General features: G+C 38.2%; 1 protein-coding gene across 2 annotated transcripts in view; it reads right to left on the reverse strand.

Annotated features, from left to right (window-relative positions):
* Positions 1–1,031: 1,031 nt before the first annotated feature.
* The window catches only part of ap1b1 (adaptor related protein complex 1 subunit beta 1), a 71,711-nt gene continuing 51,362 nt past the window's right edge, over positions 1,032–21,380 (reverse strand). The window contains exons 19-23 of one of the 2 annotated variants that reach the window (XM_063034371.1): positions 21,129–21,258; positions 17,321–17,405; positions 13,656–13,742; positions 9,993–10,147; positions 1,032–6,972 (exon numbers count right to left, since the gene is read on the reverse strand). In XM_063034371.1, coding sequence (XP_062890441.1) covers positions 6,898–6,972; positions 9,993–10,147; positions 13,656–13,742; positions 17,321–17,405; positions 21,129–21,258 — 532 coding nt within the window. In that variant the 3' untranslated portion in view covers positions 1,032–6,897. The remainder of the gene's footprint in view (positions 6,973–9,992; positions 10,148–13,655; positions 13,743–17,320; positions 17,406–21,128; positions 21,259–21,380) is intronic. The other variant, XM_063034372.1, reaches the window with a different exon arrangement.

Raw genomic sequence — 21,380 nt, forward strand, 5'->3', positions numbered from 1 at the left:
TATGGCAGGAGCTGAAAATGGGCCGAGGCAGGTGAGAAGTAGATGAAATTACTGAGATAAAAGATGATGGGGTAGAGTCATATTTGAATACTGACAAACTACTGCCTTGATACAGAGACTGTAGTGAGTGGGAACAGGAACTATGGGAGAGGTAGAACATTAATGGAAGCATCTCCAGTGATGGAAGGATGGCCATACCAGTTTATCCAGTTGTACAGTGAAGGTGACTTTAAATGTCATCCATAAACACCATCAACTCTGATATATCAACCGAGATCCATGGAGAGGAGAGTCCAAAAGACCAAAGGCAGCAAAAGGCAGAGAGTCAATCAAATATATCCAAGAAGAATGGCAACAATCCTAGATTTTACTTTCTCCTGTAAAGTTTAATAGAAGACTTTAGAAGGATGAGTGACCCTAGCAAATAGAGAACAGTAGTGTTCATTTAATAGCAGAAAAATAACAAAAATAGCGATGAAAAACTGGAGGCTAAGCCAGTTCATTAAAAAATAATGAATGGAAAGCAGTGACTGAAGCAGATAGGGCATTGAAAAATCAAAGTCTACTTGGGTACTTAGACAGAAATTTAAATGATCTAGTTCAAGACAAAAATACTAAATCAAACAGCACTGGTAAAATATGGTCAAAGGTCTTTCCCTGCTTACAAATGCCTGACATATGAGTGAGAGGCTGGTAAGATGCATGTGCTGTCAGCTATGGAGCTGCAGGCATCTTCTGCTGTGTGGCAACTCGGATCAAGGCCGCTTTTCCAACTTGCAAACTGTTCAGGTTATGAGCCGAGAACCCTGTTGTAAACTGGAGAGGACCTGTAATCAGCAATAGCTTTTATAGAAAGTAGATTTGCTACTTACACTTGGTCTAAAATATATATACAGTTGCAAGAAAAAGTTGGTGAATTCTTCACAGTTACCTGGTTTTCTGCATAAATTACTCATTAAATGTGGTCTGATCTTCATCAAGTCACAATTAATAGACAAACACAATCTGTCTAAACTAATAACACACAAACAATTGTACTTTTCATGTTTTTATTGAACACATTGTTTAATCATTCACAGTTCAGGTTGGAAAAGTATGTGAACCTTTATATTTAATAACTGATAGAATCTCCTTTAGCAGCAATAACCTCCACCAAATGTTTTCTGTAGCTGCCGATCAGACCTGCACAATGGCAAGGAGGAATTTTAGACCATTCCTCCACACAAAACTGTTTCAGTTCATCAATATTTCTGGGATACCTTGCATGAACAGCCTTCTCCAAGTCATACCACAACATCTCAATTGGGTTAAAGTCTGGACTCTGACTTGGCCATTCCAAAACATGAATTTTCTTCATTTTAAACCATTCTGTTGTTGATTTACTCTTGTGTTTCAGATCATTATCGTGTTGCATCATCCAACTTCTATTAAGCTTCAGGTTACAGACAACTATTCTGACATTCTCCTGTAAAATATCTTGATACAATTTTGAATTCACTGTTCCCTCCACATTGCAAGCCACCCAGGTCCTGAGACAGCAAAGCAGCCCAAACCATGATGCTCCTTCCACCACGTTTCACAGCCAGGATGAGATTTTGGTGTTGGCAGGCAGTGCCCTTTTTCATCCAAACATGGCAGTGGGCATTTCTGCCAAAAGGTTCAACTTTTGCCTCACCTGTCCTCAGAACATATTCTCAGAGGAATTGTGGGACATCCAGGTGGTCATTTTGCAAACTTGAGACATGCAGCAATGCGTTTTTTTTTGGAGAGCGGTGGTATCCTCCCATGTTCAGTGTTTTTCTTATAGTGGATACATAAACAGAGACTGTAGCAAGTTCTAGAGATTTCTGCAGGTCATTAGCTGCTGCCTTTGGGATCTTTTTCCCCTCCTTCAGCATTGCATGTGTGCTCTTGGTGTGATCTTTGCACAACACCCACTATAGAAAGTAGTACAGTACTGCATTTCCTCCAATTGTAAACAATTTCTCTTACTGTAGACCGATCAACACTCAAGTGTTCAGAAGTGCTCTTATAGCCTTTTCCAGCTTCATGCATCTCTACAATTCTTCTAAAGGTTCTCTGAAAGTTGTTTTGATCGAGGCAAAGTGCACATTAACAGGTCTTTCTTGAGAAGAGCAGGCTCTGTCAGTAACTTTTGTGTCTTTTTCAAAAATAGGGTAGGACACCTCTACAACCCACACCCTCCAATCTCATCTCATTAATTGGAATACCTGACTCCAAATAGCTTTTGCAGAAGGCATTACCGCAGAGGTTCTCAAACTTTTATGAACCTAGGCTGCGATTGTTTAAACGCTGTACTCAGTATTGATGACTAGTACCATTTTTGTGTGTTTAGGCAGATTGTGTTTGTCTATTATTGTGACTTAGATGAAGATCAGACCACATTTTATGAGTAATTAATGCAGAAAACCAGGTAATTGCAAAGGGTTCACAAACTTCTTTTGCAACTGTATATAACCTTAACAAAATGCATCCTAACTACATTCCCAATTGTGTTAAATATTTCAAGCACAACTTTCCCCATTCTTAAAAAAGTTCATAAGGATTCTGCAACCTCTGGTGAGTTAAATATTATCCTGAATTCCTACTTCCTTAGGCTAATCTTAATCTTTCAACTTCATAAATGAGGTGCTCCTGCTCACTTTGCACTTTATTATCCACTTACTGACTGTGTAATTTGGTAATCAATTCAGATAAGAGATTTCCTTTCCTCGTTCAGTCTCATCAAAATCACTTTGAAAACCTGTGCTTGCTAAGTGGTATCCTTTAACTGCGACTTCCAATTTGAGTGACTGCATAAATGCAATCTTCAAAATAGGATTGAATGGATTTGTGGCAATTTCTGATCAATCATATTTTACATTATAATCATCTTGTAGAAATAATTTAATATAGTAACCCTGAAAAAGAATTCACTGTCTGAAAAATTAGTTTATGTCTATGAGCAGGGGAATTTCAAAAGAATGACACTAAATCAAAGGGAATATTAAATGCATTTGTAAACATAGATGGGTGCTGAGGATGACCTTAATGGAGGGGAGAGAGGCAAGGATTTAAGAAATTTTACAGCATTGGTTCCAGATGGCAGAATGCTGCTGCAAATAAATCCTTGACTGTAAGATATCAGAGGGAAGAGGCAAGATCACAATGGTATTTAATATAGGAAAATTGTAGCCAAATACAGTACATCAAGGATAGTAATACTTAGTGTGGCATAGGATACTGTAGAATGGTACGAAGTGAAACTGAGGTAGCAGAAGGGAGGGATGTGCAACAGCTGTGCCTGACATGAACAGATGGACTGAGGAAGAACTAAATATGCAAGCAGACTTTATGAAAGGATAACTGGGTTGTTATCTCAGTTAGGCACATCAGGAAACCAAGGCTGCAAACACTCTCTCAGGCCAAAACAGATTGTCATCGTGAAGGTGGACCTGGGCATGCAAAGTTTGACTTTGGTCTTCCCAGTGTTCACATTAAGAAAACAAACTTACTGTAAGTATACAGGGGAAAAAAGCTTGTGAGCTGTTAAGACAGAAAACTAGACTTTGTCAGCCTTTACATGGAAGATGGACCCATAACTTCAGGTGCAATCAAGAGAAGGGTAAAACGCACCAGGAATAGATCATTGGGATAAGTTTGGAGCTAACTTTGAGGAAGGCATTGTTTGAAATGATTTGGTTATAATTAAATATACAGAGGAGTAGGTTGAAGGGAAGGCTGAGATTAACAAAGGAAGTCCACAAAACTACTTTCAATTCTATTTCTTTCAAGTGTGGTTCTGCGACTGTTGGAGCCTGTTATCTACATTTTGGTGGTGTTGCTCTGGCACTTTGCTGTCTCTGCGGGAGCTTGGTGAGGTTTCGAGTGAAGCGTGTGGCAGCTTGGAGATGGGGCACAAGCCAGTGATCCACTCCATTTCTTGCCGATTAAAGCATCGTGGAAGTTTGAAACCAACGAAAATGAGAGCAGAAGGCGGGGGGGGGGGGGGTGGTGTTCAGCGCCGACTACCTGTGGGTGACTGGTCCGTTTTCCTCTTTCTCGCTGTTCCCGGAGGAAGGTGACTGAGCAAAGGGGTCTCTCTCCCTCTCGAATGCCGCTGCCAGAAGGGTCCATGTGTATGAATGATCTCTCTCCTCCCAGAGTTCGTGGGTCAGGCTCAGGCTCAGTAATTCACATTATGATGTGTTTCTGGTTGCTTCTTTTTATTGTTGCTATTTTGATCTGGGCGGTCTGGGGACACAGCGCTGGGTTGGGCTGAACTGAACATACCTGGACTCTTTTGATGACTTTGTGGTTTGGTGTTTTATATTCCGTGTTTTTTGCTCATTTATTTTGTCCTTTGTGTGATTTATCCTTTTTTTTTCGCGTGTTGGGGATTTGATGTTTTTCTGTTAACAGCTTCCATGGTGTTTCTTTGTTTTGTGGCTGTCTGTGAGAAGATGAATCTCAGGGTTGTAAACTGCATATACACTTTGAATCTTTAAAAGTCATTAGGGAATGTTGTAGATAAAAACGAGATTAAAGGATGACCAGCAGCAAATATGCACACATGAACAAAGGCAGACTGTCCATGCAATTGGTCTCACAGAACTATAATGCCTGTGCATCACAAAATACACACTTCATGCTCCTTGCAAAGAACATTTAATACCTTGGTTAAAAAATAAAACCCAGGTCAGTTAAGGATAAAAATCTTGATAATTCATCTTGGTTCATTTTCGCCAACAATGTCATACAGAATCCAGCTTTATGATGTCACCTCAACCCTAGTATGAAACATCCTATCATTAAAGTAGTTCAACAAATTAGCATTCTCGCAGGAGCCAATAACCAGTTCCAAAGGTCCACTATGCCCTTGCAGAAAAATATCAAGCTATAATCTGGGTAAATAACAGGCTCAGAGTAGACTAGTTCCGACCAAGCACATTTGGAGATTGTGAAGACTGGTCACTTGGCTGATATAAAATATTTGCAGCTTATATTTTTTCCACCAGATTAATTTTCCTTCCCACCTTCTTTCAAAAGTTAGTTTTGGTATAACAAGCATATATAGGGATCGATCAACAATTGTTAATTTTCAAAACATGATATGCTTTTCAATTTGGTCTGTAAAAAATATTGTTAGCCATGAAAACTGACATACTTCTACAAAATTATCTCCCTGAAACTAAATTAAGACATAAATATTATTCTTCCTTGAAACTGTTTTCTTCCCACAGCCCTTCCTCTAAAAGGAGGCCTCGTTGCAGGCCAGACTTTTGTTTTTCCACTGTGTTTACCCATATTTCCATATTGTATGGTTGAAATTTTACACTTCAAGCTAATGAGAGGAAAGTCATTTGGTCCACTTGATCTGTTCATCTAGAGAAACTCTAATTCTTCCTTTGTACTATGGCACCCAATATTTTCTCTCGGATATATATGGTTTTGAACACTTTGAAGTGGTTAATGAATAATTCAAAGCCGGATAGCTTTATCATTTATTTCTTCATTAATTGAAGGTTCTACCTCACAGAAATTAAAAGTGAGTGTTAATGTATATTCTAATCACAGCTAAGCCCCAGTCCCAACACAACTCCAGCCCTAAACCCAAAGCCACTTTTCACCCTTATTTTCCAAGGCACGCAATTTCCTCTACTTCAGCACTTCAAGAAAAATCTTATCTAATTTATCATGGTCTTGAGTCAAAATAATATATATGAATTTCAAAAACAATTTGCTGTTCCATGTCACACACAAAAGCTGATCTTGTACAGATTTTTGAGATTTATGTTAATAATCCTCTGCCCAGTCTTTATCTCCAATAGTTAGGCCATGGATACTCTAAACTCGTTAAATACCTCTTTGAAAGATTCTTGTGACTGAAAAAAAAGTTCTGCAGAATTCTTAAACAAAATGTTCTCAGTACCTTCTATGTTCAAATAGATAGTGCAGCAGAAATAATGTTCCCAATGGGCAATATGTTACTTTGCACAGTAATAATAAAGGAAAAGAGGCAACCAAGTTGAGAGTAATGTGACATGGCAGATTTAACAGCAACTCAGTGTATTTTCCAATTATGTCACTGCATTTAGGTTTCGGTTTACTCAAGTTTACATTCCAATAGTATAATTAACTTTGTAATTAGAATGTACATTACTGTGCAAGACATCTTAAAATAAGAACAATGAGCCCAAAATGAATGCTTGATTGAGAATTCTTTCCAATTTTGATGCATCATCAGGTAATCATGATATAAAATAAAAATTAAAAATGACATTTTATTACACATTCAAATCAGCCACCTGGATACTTTTTCCCCACAAGTTCCAGTTTATTTCTGATATGACTACTGATCAACACCATATTGGCAATGTTGGGGCCCAAAGCAATATATTATCAGCATGAACCAATATTACTAGTGTACAAATACACAAAATGTCATACCACAAAATTTCAAAGTTACATCACACATCATGAGGAAGATACAAATTTAAACAAGGACGATTACCCAATAGCTGGAATGGTGGCATACAGCCTCTTCACATACCTGGCAATTCACCATGTCATGATAGTACATTATATTCATGTGACTGGTTTCTGAGACAAATCAACGTTGTAAATATATGAATCTTGTATTTAAAGCTAGTTATTAGCAGAATAATGGATTTAGATATACTAAGATTGTACAATAGACTTTAGTGTCAATGGGTTAATATACTCAGATCTTGAGTATACAATAAATACCCTTCACAATAATGTAACCTCTTCAGTGGCACCAAGGTGTCACATTTTTATAAATTCTGTCCATATCAGTGCTTATAGGCTTCTGAAATAAAGAAAATTTAACACATAAGATGCTGAGATCTTCTGCCAGACAGGTGATCAAATAGCTTAATTCTTCAAAATTATTTCATATGCTTGGAAAACATGTTGGGTTACCCCTGGGGCTCTGCACTTCAACGATAACTGCAACAAAAAACAAAGCCAATTATACAACAGCATAAGGCTGTTTTATATTATATTACAGTAGAAGAAAGTCTTATAAAGCTTCTCATGAATTTAGGTCTCCCAAATACGTTGTGTTGAATAAACATTTCATGTCTGAGGATTATATTAGAAAAATGGAGTGTACCCATTTTGGTAAGGACATTATACGAGGGGTGATTGATAAGTTTGTGGCCTAAGGTAGACGGTAGAAGTAGAAAACCTAGTACATTTATTTTTCAACATAGTCCCCTGCTACATTTACACACTTAGTCCAGCAGTTGTGGAGCATACGGATCTCTCCTTTGTAGAAGTCGGCCTCTTGGACCTCCAGAAAGTGGTCCACAGCAGGGGTGATTGATAAGTTCGTGGCCTAAGGTAGAAGGAGATGAGTTATTAACTGCAAACTTTCTGCATTATCACTCAAAGAGTTGAACTGCACGTGCATGTAACGAGAGCTGTATAACTCATCTCCTTCTGACTTCTACAAAGAAGGGATCTGTAAACTTCAAGACCGCTGGACTAAGTGTGTAAATGTAGGAGGGGACTATGTTGGAAAAATAAATGCGCTAGGTTTTCTACTTCTACCGTCTACCTTAGGCCACGAACTTATCAATCACCCCTCGTATTTCAATCATAAATTTTATGAAAATATGCCAATTACTGGAATATTACAGATAATACTTATTTACTATGAACAGGTTGAAGAACATATTTGGACTTTAAGAAAAAAATCAATTGGCACTTTGTGAAATTAACATTGATTAAATTAGCAGAGCACTGCACAGGAAATCACTGGCTGGCCACATCCTGTTCATTCATAGAAGCAGACAAGTACAAAAATAGCAAGTAATGAAACAGCCTCTTCAAACATAGGGCTCCACTGAATAGCAATGAAGGCAAAAACCACTCTGTTTCATTAAACTGCATGAATAATCCAATTTGTAATCAGTAAAGGTCACAGGGCACAGGTTCACTGAGCAATACGCACAGGGAATGGCAGGAGGATACTGGTGAAAGGCACTGCCTGGGGTGCAATGAATCTTTTTCAGGGAAGAAGCAAATGCTTAATTTACACTTTATAGAAACCCACTTTAGGAAGCAACGTCTAATATCTTCCCTCACAATTTATTCACACAATAAATGTAACACAGTGGTTTTTAAATTAGTAAGCAGAAAAGAGATGTAAACTTAAAATGAATAAGTTTATGAATAAAATGTTCATCCCTATATATATTGATAACTTACAAGACACTGCTGAAGGATTGGGTAGCTTATAGTGGCTCTGGTCCTTTACTGGTACAAACATTTCTATATATTAATACCTTACCTGATGGATTCTGAATTACAATTACATAAAATTTTTTGATCTTTTCCGTGCCTTGTGGCGCATCGGGTGGCAACCTAGCTGTTTCTTTAGCATTTTTGTCTGTTTTTTCGATGCACAACCCAGCAAGGATGGAAAGCGTGCAAGGAGCCGGCCAGATTCAAACCCAGAGTCATTCGCCTCAAAGTCTGGTGCGAATACCGCTACACTACTGGCTGGCTTACATGAAATTATGTATACATGTCTAGCAAAAAGGTATACAACATGCTATTAACTCAAGTCGTATTTGGTAGTCTGTTCCTAATGCTGATATAATGATGCTGTTAACATGTAAGAAATTCAACTATTCTTCTGAGATTGAATTTTCCACTCTCCAAAATTAATCGTTAACTACTGGGAGCAAAATATGTTGCACAAAACATAATAGTGATCTCTAGTTTAGGAAAAAATAAACCATCTACCTGATAGTAATGGAATTGTAGTTGAAAAGTTTGTAATTACTCTTTCTACAACCTTCATGACTCCTTTTCCCATTTTCGTTCAACAATATTTTCTATTTATGATGACAAATGATTTCAGAAGAATCGCAAGGCAGACTATAATATTCTGAGTACCAACATTTTAAATTATGTTTCGTTCACAATTAGGCTCTTGCAAGATTCATAATATTCCTAATTTCTCTTATACTGTGAATGAATGATAAAAATTAACTTAAAATATCATGTAAATCAAGTCAAAGCCCGAGCTTATGATTAAAAGTTCTAACCAGCAGTTTAGTTGGGGAGCTGATGACGAAAAATTGGTTTAATCACAAGGTCGTGGGTCAGTGACAACAGAAACAGGCTCCAGTGAAGGTCAGCCAGCAAAGCATAGCATCAAAGACACTGCATAAGCATAGGGCAAAGAATGGAAGTGGCAACTTTTGCAACTGACTAAAATGAAATGAATTGCTAACCTCCAAATCCTGACCGGTAGGACAAAACCATCACGGCAGGCATGCAACAAAGGAAAAAAAACATAACTATAAAATACTACAGCTTTTCCCCAACAGAAATATAGAAGTCTAATCTTGATTTATATATAGAAATGGTAGGTAGGGAAATAACGCTGCAAAACATTAATAAACACACAGGGAAGACTACACAATAACATTTAGTAGAGAAGGCAACAAAAAACTCAAAACTGTAAAGTTATATCATTGCAAGACTAAATTTAATACTTAAAGGAATTAAACTCACATCTAAACAAAACAATCAGCAAGTTGTAGTTTAATTCTTCACTTATTTGACAACCGTAACATTTAGAGACGAAACATCTTTTTGGAATATTGTGCAAAAACTACTAGCAGGAAACACTTATCATCTTGATTTTATATCAAATGGTGAAATACGGAGTGTTCAAGAGACTGTTGGTAATGCTGTCAATAAGGACAGGTTTACGTGAAGGCTTTTCCCAAATTTATACTGGCTTGTTAAATGAATGCTAAAAATCGTGGCATCTGAAGTGCTGTAAAAGCATATCCACACAGATTACACCATTACAGGAAAAACACATCACTTCTCCTCCCATTCCCAATAATACTATACTACAGAAAGATAAGGAATTTAAATATTAAAATGAAACTTGATATAAATGGAGACAATAAAGGAGGGACATTAGACTGTTCAGCACTTACCGTGTAATTGGGGTTGCCGGGTTGGATCCTTAGCTCTGCCAAAACCCAGATTCCATTGCTTAGTTTTAGGGACTGATACAACATATCTTGCCCTTCAACATTTCTCTTTGCAACAGTAAATATGTTATTGTTAAAGAGCTTATCAGTGACAGCATCTGCAATTTAACGAAACATTGAGAACACACTTAGTCAAATCACCAAACATTAGGACATGTTGATAACATTTTCTACAGAGATTATGGAAAATGCACTTCGAGCCAGCAAAGTTTGGTTCTGAACAGTTCTTAGCAATCAATTTCAAAACATGACATTTGCATGCTCCTCTACTTACAAAAGTTTGACACTAAACCCACAAAATTCAAAGTGGAATGTAATTAAATACAATTCAAAAATTAAATCTATAAATACAATACTATTAAATTTGATTCAAGATGATACCAATCCACTACAAATACTTTAGATAATACAGAAAACAAAATTATTTGACAACCCAGCTGTAGTTTCAAATGGCCTCGTTAAGTCCTCCGTTGTCAATACATCCATCTATCTATCGACTGAGATACTGCACGGAGTTGGCCCTGTGAGCCGGGCCACCCAGCAGTCCCCCAATTTAACCATAGCCTAATCATGGGGCAATTTACAATGGCCAATTAACCTACCAATTGGTACGCCTTTCAGCTATGGGAGGAAACTGGAGCACCCGGAGGAAACCATGCAATCAAAGGGAGAATGTACAAACTTCTTACAGGCAGCGGTGGGAATTGAACCTGGGTCGACTGTACTTTAAAGCGTTGTGCTAACCACTACGTTATTGTGTCGCCTTTACTTGCTAATGGTGAACAATTACAACGCTTTGTACAAGAATAAGATTGTACCAATTTCTATGTTATGTCCCAATCGAACAATAACATTACTTATTAAATGCTAACAGCTAGAAGATACAGAAATGTAATTTAAAACAATTCATAAACTGTTGATATGGTAATTAGGCCTCCCTATACATTCATTTTAATTGTACTGTTGTTTTATATATTTTTAATACCCTAAAATGCCATCATGTAACAGCATTGATTACAATAACTATTATTGTGAATAATGGCAACACTTTAAAGGCAATAGAGAGTTTGTGATGCTTTCTAGACAGATAAAAAATAAAAATCCAAAAATATCACATCCATGGATAATATTTGATCCAGCATCATTAAAGTTCAAACACACCAACAGTGCAATCCACGTAGATTTTTAATTGAGAATGTTTTAGTATGAAAGCAAATGAATCAAGTTTTAATATCTATTAAGTAGTTACAAAACTCTCACTGTTTCCTTTGCTGCTTCATAAAGAGCTTTTATAAATTAAGGTCAAGGACTTCAAACAACCAAGCCCAGAAAGCTTTCAAGGATAAACGTCATGGACAAATAGATTCAAGTTCAGAAGATGGCACATACTGTTGAAGATCAAAGGAACTGTGGACTCTGCAGAATGAGTCATTTCAGGAATATGATCTGCTTAAAGCAATACTGAACTCAGCCACAATACTGATGGGACTGAGGAATTTAGTTGCATCATTTCTCAGGGAAAAATAAAAAGAAATGCCGCATTTCTTTCTGCTACACCAGACTTGATCAACTGCCAGAACAGATGCTGCCATACTTGTTAATTGACTTGAAATGCTCCCATTTAAAGTTTTCAGAGATTGAACAGAAAATGACCTTGGAAAGCCCTCACAAACATCTGGGGACAAGTGTCTAAATTAAGACAGCAGAACCCACACTCTAATCAAGCAACAATCTGGCAGTCGCAGAAACCTAGCCTACAGTAAACGTATCAAAATTACTATGCATGTCCTGATCTACCTGCAAGACAAAGCCACTGAAGGTGACAGTACAGGCAGGACGTAGCCACTCAGTCCTCAATACTGACACACAGACTCGATGAGGACTCGTGACATCAGGTCACTGTCCTCCCTCTGCTCACGATTATGTGTTCCTTCTCACTGAACAACACCTAGAGGAGACAGCGAAGATGAAGGTATCTTCACTGGGGCAGTGTGGTACTATAGCAGTTAGCGTAACACTGTTACAGTGCCAGCCGTAATACTGCAATTCGATTACCTCCGCTCTCTATAAGGAATCTGTCAGTTCTCCCCTTGACTGGATTTTGTCCGGGTGCTCCTGTTTCCTCCCGCATTATCATAACACTATTGGTTTCGAGGTAATTATGGAAAAGGATGTCTGATCCTTGGGTTGTGATTCTAAATTGGAAAAAGGCCAATTTTAATGGTAGCAGAAGGGAACTGGCATGTGTGGACTGGGACAAATTGTTTTTTGGCAAAAGGTTTAATTGGGAAGGGGGAGGCCTTCAAAAGTGAAATTTCGAGTGCACTGTGTTCGTATGTTCCTGTCAGAATAAAAGGCAAGGATAACAGATTTAGGAACTTTGGTGTTCGAAAGACATTAAGGCTCTGGTTAAAAAGAGTTGCATAGCAGGGATAGGCAGGTAGGAACAAATGTGGTACTTGAGGAATATAAGAAATGCAAGAGAACACAAAGAAATCAGGAGGGCAGAAGAAAACACGAGGCTGATCTAGCAGACACGGTGAAGGAGAATCCTAAGGGTTTCTGCAGATTTATTAGGAGCAAAAAGATAGCCAGGGACAAAGGTTTTTTCTTTGGAAGATCACAGTGGTAATCTATGCATGGAGCCAAAAGAGAGGGGGTGATTTTAAATGGATTTTGGGGCAGCACAGTAGCGTAGTGGTTAGCTTAACACTTTACAATACAAGCGACCTAGGTTCAATTCCCACTACTGCCTGCAAGAAGTTTGTACGTTCTGCCCACGATTATGTGGGTTTCCTCTATATGTTCCGATTTCCTCCTACAGTCCGAAGATGTACCGTTTGGAATGGGCTGACAAGCAGGGAGTGCCAAACAACTGCCATCTCTAATGACAGTGTTAATCACCTAGCCTTGGAAGTACCACCACAGAGCCATCCACCATTAACATAGGAGTGATCATTAACTAGAAACGCCACTGGATCAACTAAAGCAGAAATAAATTCACTATTCATAGACAACAGTCAGATACCCAGGAGCATCTTAGAAAAACTATTCTGATAAGAGCATCCGCTCAATTCAATCTCATGGTAGACTGCCTCCTGTAAACCAATGAAGTTATAGACAAGGATCATCATGCATCCTGTTTGTAATTTATCCAGAACAATAAGAGAACTTTGTACTCTATCCCCATCGTGCACCTAACCAGCTCTCAGGAGATGCACAAAAACCAGAGTTTTATGGCTACTGGAGATTAATTAATAATATAAAGCTTATACTTTGAGTATAAATAGAATGAAAATGGCATACGCATTTATGACACAGTAAACCTACTTTTTCATATCTCTAGCAATAAAGTTGAGGTTCAAGCTCACTTCATCTTGAAGACTTTCAAGGGGAATTCTATTATGTGGCGAGTTCCTAAGCAGTAGAAACACTAGCTATCTCATGATAATGAGTTAACAGTAGTCAGCTTTGGATGCTCTGCAAACCAAGTGACATAAATATTCCAAATATGTTGATTCCATAATTTAAGAATTTGAACTTTACAACTTAGAAACAGCAAATCCCTGAATTAACACAAAGATCAAAATATATCAAGCATTTTACCTGCATTGAGATGACAGTCTTTGATTTGAAACTGTACTTCATTTTCATTTGGAATGTCCTTCCATGTTGCCAAAAATATCTGTCGATCTGTAAAAAAAAAAGTGCCTTAGATTATAGAGGTGTTGACTTTTCCTTACAAACAGGCACAAAATACAAGCTGATGACCTTTGTCAATCTAAGTTTAGGAATATATAAAATTTTACACTAGGTTGCTTACAAAGTCTAACCTGTGCAGCTAAACTACCCAAGATGCAAAGGGCTCACTGGGTAGTATTCTTGTCTTTGAGATTCAAGATTGTTTAATGCCATTTCCAGTATACAAGTGAGAACACAATAATTGGTCATGTGTGCTAATGACTGCCCAAAAACCCCATCTCTGCCTCTATGTGTCAGACTGGTAAACACCAAAAAAATTGAAAACTGCAAGCAAACATTTTCCCCCAAAAAACTTATTTTGTACATCTACACAAGGACATTAGTTATAATATGTCTTAGAGTTTCCGTCAACACATGGAAAAGAAAAAGTCAATCCATTTTCAATTGCTAAACTCAACAGGTCGACAATTAGACATCTGAGATATATAATACAGAAGAGATTTATAGGTATTTAAAATTTCACCAGTATGCTTTGCTGTTTGGTAAATAGTCCAACTGTTTGGCAATATACATCGGTGGGTGGAGTATCTAGGCAAACAAATTGGCAAGGAATGCCTTAAAAATATATATTGTTGACTACTCTGCCGGCTGTTTGACATCTTTTTGAATTTTATGCTCACAACCAAAATAACACTATGATCACTAACATGATCTGCTTAAGTCCACAGAGAATCAGAAACCCCTCAGGTATACGAGGATTACAAGGAACGATCGACTTAGTTAAGGGTAAAAGTAGAGACTGGCACTAATTCAGTTCAGTTCATTTTCTATTTTGAGAAAATTTATGCTGGTCAGTGAATCAATTATTGAAAGTGAAAAATTCAAAATAATTTAGAGATTAGAAGATATTTTTTCTCCAAACCGGATTACCTATAAAGCATGGAAACAGAATATTCAATAGCTTTTAAAGGAAAATAGAAGCATTTCATTTAAAATAATGGGACATAAATAAGACTGTCCAGTAAACCTTTTTTTTCTATTTTATTAAAATTTTAATTTAGGGATACAGCACGGTAACAGACCCTTCTGGAACAACATGCCTGTGCTGTCCAATTACATCCGTGTGACCAATTAACCTACTGACCAGTACGCCTGTGGAATGTGGGAGGAAACCAGAGCACCTGAAGGACCCACGCGGTTACGGGGAGAACACACAAACTTATGGCCAGCAGTGAAATTTGAACCCGGGTCAGTGGCACTGTGATTGAATTATGCATTGACGCTACACTATCGTACCACTCCAAAGAATAATTTATACCTATTACAGATACAAATTATCTGTTAAATATAATTTACTGATTCTAACAAAATTTAAAATCCAATAAAAGATAGGGGATTTATGATTAATACATTTTCAAAAACATTAAAAAACTAAAAGTGAAAAAGCAGAATATTTTTCCGAGTATGGAGTGCAGATAGATAATAGTTAAGTAGGGTTAAAGGCCACCTTGTCAGATACACCTGATCATTAATGCAAATATCCAAACAAAAACTTCAGAATGGGGAAGAAATGTGATCTAAGTGACTCTGACTGTGGAATGATTGTTGGTGCCAGACAGGGTGATTTGAATATCTCAGAAACTGCTGACCCCCTGGGATTTTCATGCAAGGTCTCTTGATTTTACAGACAACGGTACGAAAAACAAAAAAATTCAGGGAGTGGCATTTCTGAGGGCAAAAATGCCTTGATAGTGAAAGAGGTCAGAGGAGAGTTGCTAGGCTGGTTCAAGCTGACAGGAAGGTGACAGTAACTCAAATAACCACGTGTTACAACAGTGGTTTGCATAAGAGTATCTCCTAATGCACAACACGTCAAACCTTGAAGAGAATGGGCTATAGCAGCAGAAGAACATGAACTTAAGAGTCAGTGGCCACTGTATTAGTTGCAAGAGGTACCCAATAATGCGGTCACAGTATATTATATAAGGTCTATTTTCATCTTTGCAACAAAAATTTGGAGATATAGTTCAATTACTGTATAGGAAATGCATAAGACTTCAGAATTTTAGAGGTTGGTCATGACTAGACTGAACTTCTGCCTCAGCAAGGATCTGGACCCATTGCAGTTGCCTATCGCCACAAGAGGTCAACGGCAGATGCAATCTCAATGGCTCTCCACACAGCTTTAGAACACCTGGACAACACAAAGATCTACGTCAGGATGCTGTTCATCAACTATAGCTCAGTATTTAATACCATCATTCCCACAATCCTGATTGAGAAGTTGCAGAACCTGGACCTCTGTACGTCCCTCTGCAATTGGATCCTAAATTTCCTAACCAGAAGACCACAATCTGTGCGGATTGGTGATAACATATCCTCCTCATTGATGATCAACATTGGTGCACCTCAGGGGTGTGTGCTTAGCCCACTGCTCTACTCTCTATATACACATGACTGTGAGGCTAAGCGTAGCTCAAATACCATCTATAAATTTGCTGACAATACAACCATTATTGGTAGAATCTCAGGTGGTGACGAGAGGGCGAACAGGAGTGAGATATGCCAACTAGTGGAGTGGTGCCGCAGCAACAACCTGGCACTCAACATCAGTAAGACGAAAGAGCTGATTGTGGACTTCAGGAAGGGTAAGACAAAGGAACACATATCAAGTGGAGAGAGTGAGCAGCTTCAATTTCTTGGATGTCAAGATCTCTGAGGATCTAACCTGGTCCCAACATATTGATGTAGTTATAAAGAAGACAAGACAGCGGGTATACTTTATTAGGAGTTTGAGGAGATTTCGCATGTCAACAAATACACTCAAAAACTTCTATAGTTGTACCGTGGAGAGCATTCTGACAGGCTGCATCACTGTCTGGTATGGAAGGGCTACTGCACAGGACTGAAAGAAGCTGCAGAAGGTTGTAAATCTAGTCAGCTCCATCCTGGGTACTAGTCTACAAAGTACCCAGGACACCTTCAGGGAGCAATGTCTCCAATTAATGACCTCCAACACCCAGTGCATGCCCTTTTCTCACTGTTACCATCAGATAGGAGGTACAGAAGCCAGAAGGCACACACTCAGTGATTCAGGCACAGCTTCTTCCCCTCTGCCATCCAATTCCTAAATGGACATGGAATCGTTGGACACTACCTCACCTTTTTCAAAAAATATACAGTATTTCTGTTTTTGCACATTTTAAAAAGATCTATTCAATATATGTAATTAATTTACCTGTTTATTTATTATTATTTTATCTTATTTGTTTTCTCTGCTAGATAGTGTATTGTATCGAACTTCTGCTGCTAAGTTAACAAATTTCACGTCACATGCCGGTGATAGTAAACCTGATTCTAATTCTAAATTAGCTCTATTCCAGTCTGTTCACTTTTTTAAAGATTCACTAAGAGGTGGAGTGCACATTCGATAACAATTCTTCTAGTTTTATCCTCATCTTCAGAGGATGGTTCATATGTTACATGTGTCATGGGTCATTAGTCTAACACAAATCATTGGAACCTTATTTCAACCCTCCCAGGCATAAGCAGTAAGAATATTAACTTACCTAGTTTTCCTTCTTCCAGAAACAAGATATTAATTGGGTACAGGCAGCTGAAGTAGAAGACATCAATATTATTTTTCACTGCAACCTACTCAAAAAAGAAAAAGAACAACTAATTAGTTTTAGCTCTCATGCAACATCCCTATTCTGTCTTTGTAGATAAATATTATAACATAAATCTAGTGCAAGGTTACTTCAATCACCAGAAATCCCATTAAGGCGTCATTTAGAATGACTGATGCCCTGAATTGCTGAGTACTCTCTAGTTTCCATTGCCCAATAGAAAATTGAGACCTTAAGCAGCTTATATAATCAGTTTATAGAGTTGGACAGAATTTCATTTGTCTCTGCCAGAAGGCAGCATTATTAGGTGGGAGAATGGAATGACAAATAATGGGTTAGATATTTGCATTTAAAAATAACAAAACCTATTGTTCTTGCTCATACTTTCATGCAAATAGCACCCCATTTCAACTAAGTGAAGGATGTCCAAAAGTCAATGCTTCTGTGTAGCAGTCGGTCATTAACTTTGAAAAACCGTATCTCAATGTTAACCTCATTCTTTAGAAGCACCTAATGCTGTGAAAATGTATCTACATGACAGATACAGACTAAGCCTGCAAAGAAATGTTGCCTTGCTAAGTACATGCACCCTTTCAAGGAAATGTAGCACCAATTCAATACTGTAATTGAACAATTGATTCAACAGTGAATGCCTTGATGCTGAAAATTCACCTGCAGCATTTAATGTAAAGTCAGAATTGTCAAAGAAATTGGATTAAAAATAAATAATAAGATGGCCTCTTAATCCATCTTATTTTCTTTTCATTTCTTGTTCTGCAACTGATTTAACATTGAGTTCACCACCTTAGCCTTGCAAATGGCTGTTTCCCATTTCTTCTCCTTTCCCAACCAAGATATTGGCATTCTTGTTTCAGTAACAACCATAACAAATATTTAAAATTCAAATTCAGCAAGGACAAGAGTAAGTAATGTCAAAGGATATTGCATGTTCTGCTTTAACAAACTCAGGCCAATATCTACCTCTTAGGAAAAGTCCCTTGGCCTTTTCTTGCCTTTTTTAAAAAAAATTTGTACCTAGGAGAATAAAGGTACGAGTTCACTGAGACCTGCAGCAAAGTTGCTGGTAAAAGTTTATAGCTAGTTCCTGAATATAGCAAAAGCAACATCGTTAATATTAGAAAGGACAACATCACCGTAATGTTTGTTGCTGGCCACCGGCAAGCACATTAACTTTAATGGTTGGCAATCAAATTAAGTGCTTTAAAACTTCGCAAAATCTATGAGTGATCTAGAAACATCTTTCTTCATCCAGTGTTAAGTTCCTTCAAAGTACTTGCATAGCTAAATGCTTCCCATTTCAAAATTACAATACAAGACTGCACTTCACCCTTTTCCTCACAATTAAACCATTTGAGGAGCAGTTTATAAACAATTAAGGTAAAATTAATGGGTTGCATAACTGATTAGAGTCAGGCAGTATCTGTGGAAAGAGGAAACATTTAACAATTCAAGACCCAAATCCTTTGCCATGTGACTGACTGCCCCACCACTCCACACAAAAAAAATTCCTTAAGTACTCAACATGTTTTTGCTGGCAAAATGATTTCATTCAAATTGTTTTATTTGATTTAGTTTGATATAGTGCCTTGAAAAAGTATTCCACCCCCAACTATTTTCACATTTTACTGTCGCATTTTCTAAAGTTAAAATATATTGAAATAGGATTTGAGCTAATCTACAAAACATTATGCATCACGTCAAATCAAAAGAAAAATTACAACATCTGTCAACCATTTACTGAAAATTAAACACCAAAATTGTGAGGTTGAAAATGTATTCACCCCCTTTACAATTACTACACTAACATTCCTTAGGTACAATATACTTACTACCTTACCAACTCAGCCAATTTGTTGATGTAGAAAATTGTAGGATCACTTGTTTTCAATGAGTTCATAACAATGGCACTTGTAAGAGAGGCTACGACAACAATCACTCCAAGTAAGCTGCAGAAGTCAGTGGTTGCAACTGGAGATGAAGTTCATGGCATCACAATCTCCAAGGCCTTGCACAAGAAGCATACTTATGAAAGAGTGGCAAGGAAGCAGCCCTGGCTAAAAAAAAAAGCATCCCTACGTAAAGTATGGTGGAGGTAGCATCATGCTATAGGGATGATTTTCAGCAACAGGGATTAGAAATCTGGTCAGAATTGATGAGAAGATGAATGCTGCTAAATACAAAGAGATCCTGGATAAAAACCTGCTTGCCTCTGCCAGAAAGCTTAAACTGGGGAGGAAGATTGTCTTTTAGCAGGACAACAACTCAAAGCATACTGCGAGAGCAACCATGGAGCAACTTCAAATGAAGAAAACTGAAGTCCTTGAGTCAGAGTCCTGACCGTAACCCATCTCTGGCAAGACCTCAAGATTGCTGTCCACTGCCAATTCCCAACTAACCTGGCACAGCTTGAGCAATTTTGCAAGGTGGAATGGGAAAACCTTGCTCCGTCACATCGTGCAAAGCTAACAGAACTTATGCAACAAGACTACTGGCTGTAATTGCTGTGAGAGGTGGTTCAACTAGGTACTGAGCAAAGGGAGGGGTGAATACTTTTGAACTGCTGATGTTTCAGGTTTTGAATTTTTAGCTTTTCATGCTTTACAATTCTCCCTGTTTTTTGGCTCTACTGTGAGCCAATTCACAATTCTCAGTTAAATTGATCAAAATCCTGGTTGTAATACTCATTTATAAGGGTTGGAAGATGAATACTTTTACAAGGCGCAGTATTTACTCAGTGTTTCCTTAATTTGCATTAAAGAAGAGGTTTCCCCTATTTTTTTTTATCCCCTTCTATTCCTATTGAAATACTGATGTTTGGGTATTATAAAGAGACTAGCACGGTGGTTGGTCTGATCAGAGGGGATGACGAGACGGCCTACAGGGACGAGGTCCAGCACCTGGCTGCGTGGTGTGCTGACAACAATCTGGCCTTTAACACCCAGAAGACCAAGGAGATCATTGTGGACTTCAGGCATGCCAGGAGTCACACTCACGTCTTCATCTACATCAACGGGACTGTAGTGGAGCGTGTATCAAGCTTCAAATTCCTTGGTGTCCACATTTCCGAGGATCTCACCTGGTCCCTGAACTCCTCCATCCTGATCAAAAAGGCACAACAGCACCTTTATTTCCTGCGGAGCATGAAGAAAGCTCACTTCTGTCCCTGGATACTGACGGACTTTTACCGATATAACATTGAGAGCATACTCACCAACTGCATCTCAGTGTGGTATGGCAATTGTCCCGTATTGGACCGCAAAGCACTCCAGCGTGTGGTAAAAACTGCCCAGCGGATTATCGGCACCCAATTGCCCACCATTGAGAACATCTACCATAAACGCTGCCTGGGCAGGGCGAAAAGCATTATCAGGGATGCATCTCACCCTAACCATGGACTTTTTACTCTCCTCCCATCCGGTAGGCACTACAGGAGCCTCCACTCCCGCACCAGCAGGCACAGGAAGAGCTTCTTCCCTGAGGCTGTGACACTGCTGAACCTCTCATCACAGCGCTAAGCAGTATTGTCTCAGTACTTTTATTTTTTTTGTGCTGTAGCACTTTTTTTATTCGTAGTTATTTTGTAAATAACACTATTCTTTGCATTTCTCGTCAGACGCTAAATGCATTTCATTGGCTTTGCATCTGTACTTGACACAATGACAAAAGTTGAATCTAATCTAATCTAATAACCTGAGTGAGCAAAAAATTGGTTTGATTTAGTTCAGACCTGTAGGTTGGTGAGTGGATCCATCTTCATAACCGGACCAACTGTGTGCAAAAGGAGAGAAGCCTCAATTGTCTGATTGGGTGTAAGTGGTGCATTGACCTGCAGGGGAGCAGCTGGTATTATTCCAAAGCTATAAACCAGAGGGGAAAAAAATAAGGTTAAAACATTTGTAGTTCACTTTCATGAAATTAAGAATTATCTTATAGTCATCAAGGATTTTCTTCCAGCCCTGTTTTATGCTGAAATAAGTAA

This window comes from Mobula hypostoma, chromosome 27, assembly GCF_963921235.1.
Source record: "Mobula hypostoma chromosome 27, sMobHyp1.1, whole genome shotgun sequence".
NCBI lineage: Eukaryota > Metazoa > Chordata > Chondrichthyes > Myliobatiformes > Myliobatidae > Mobula > Mobula hypostoma.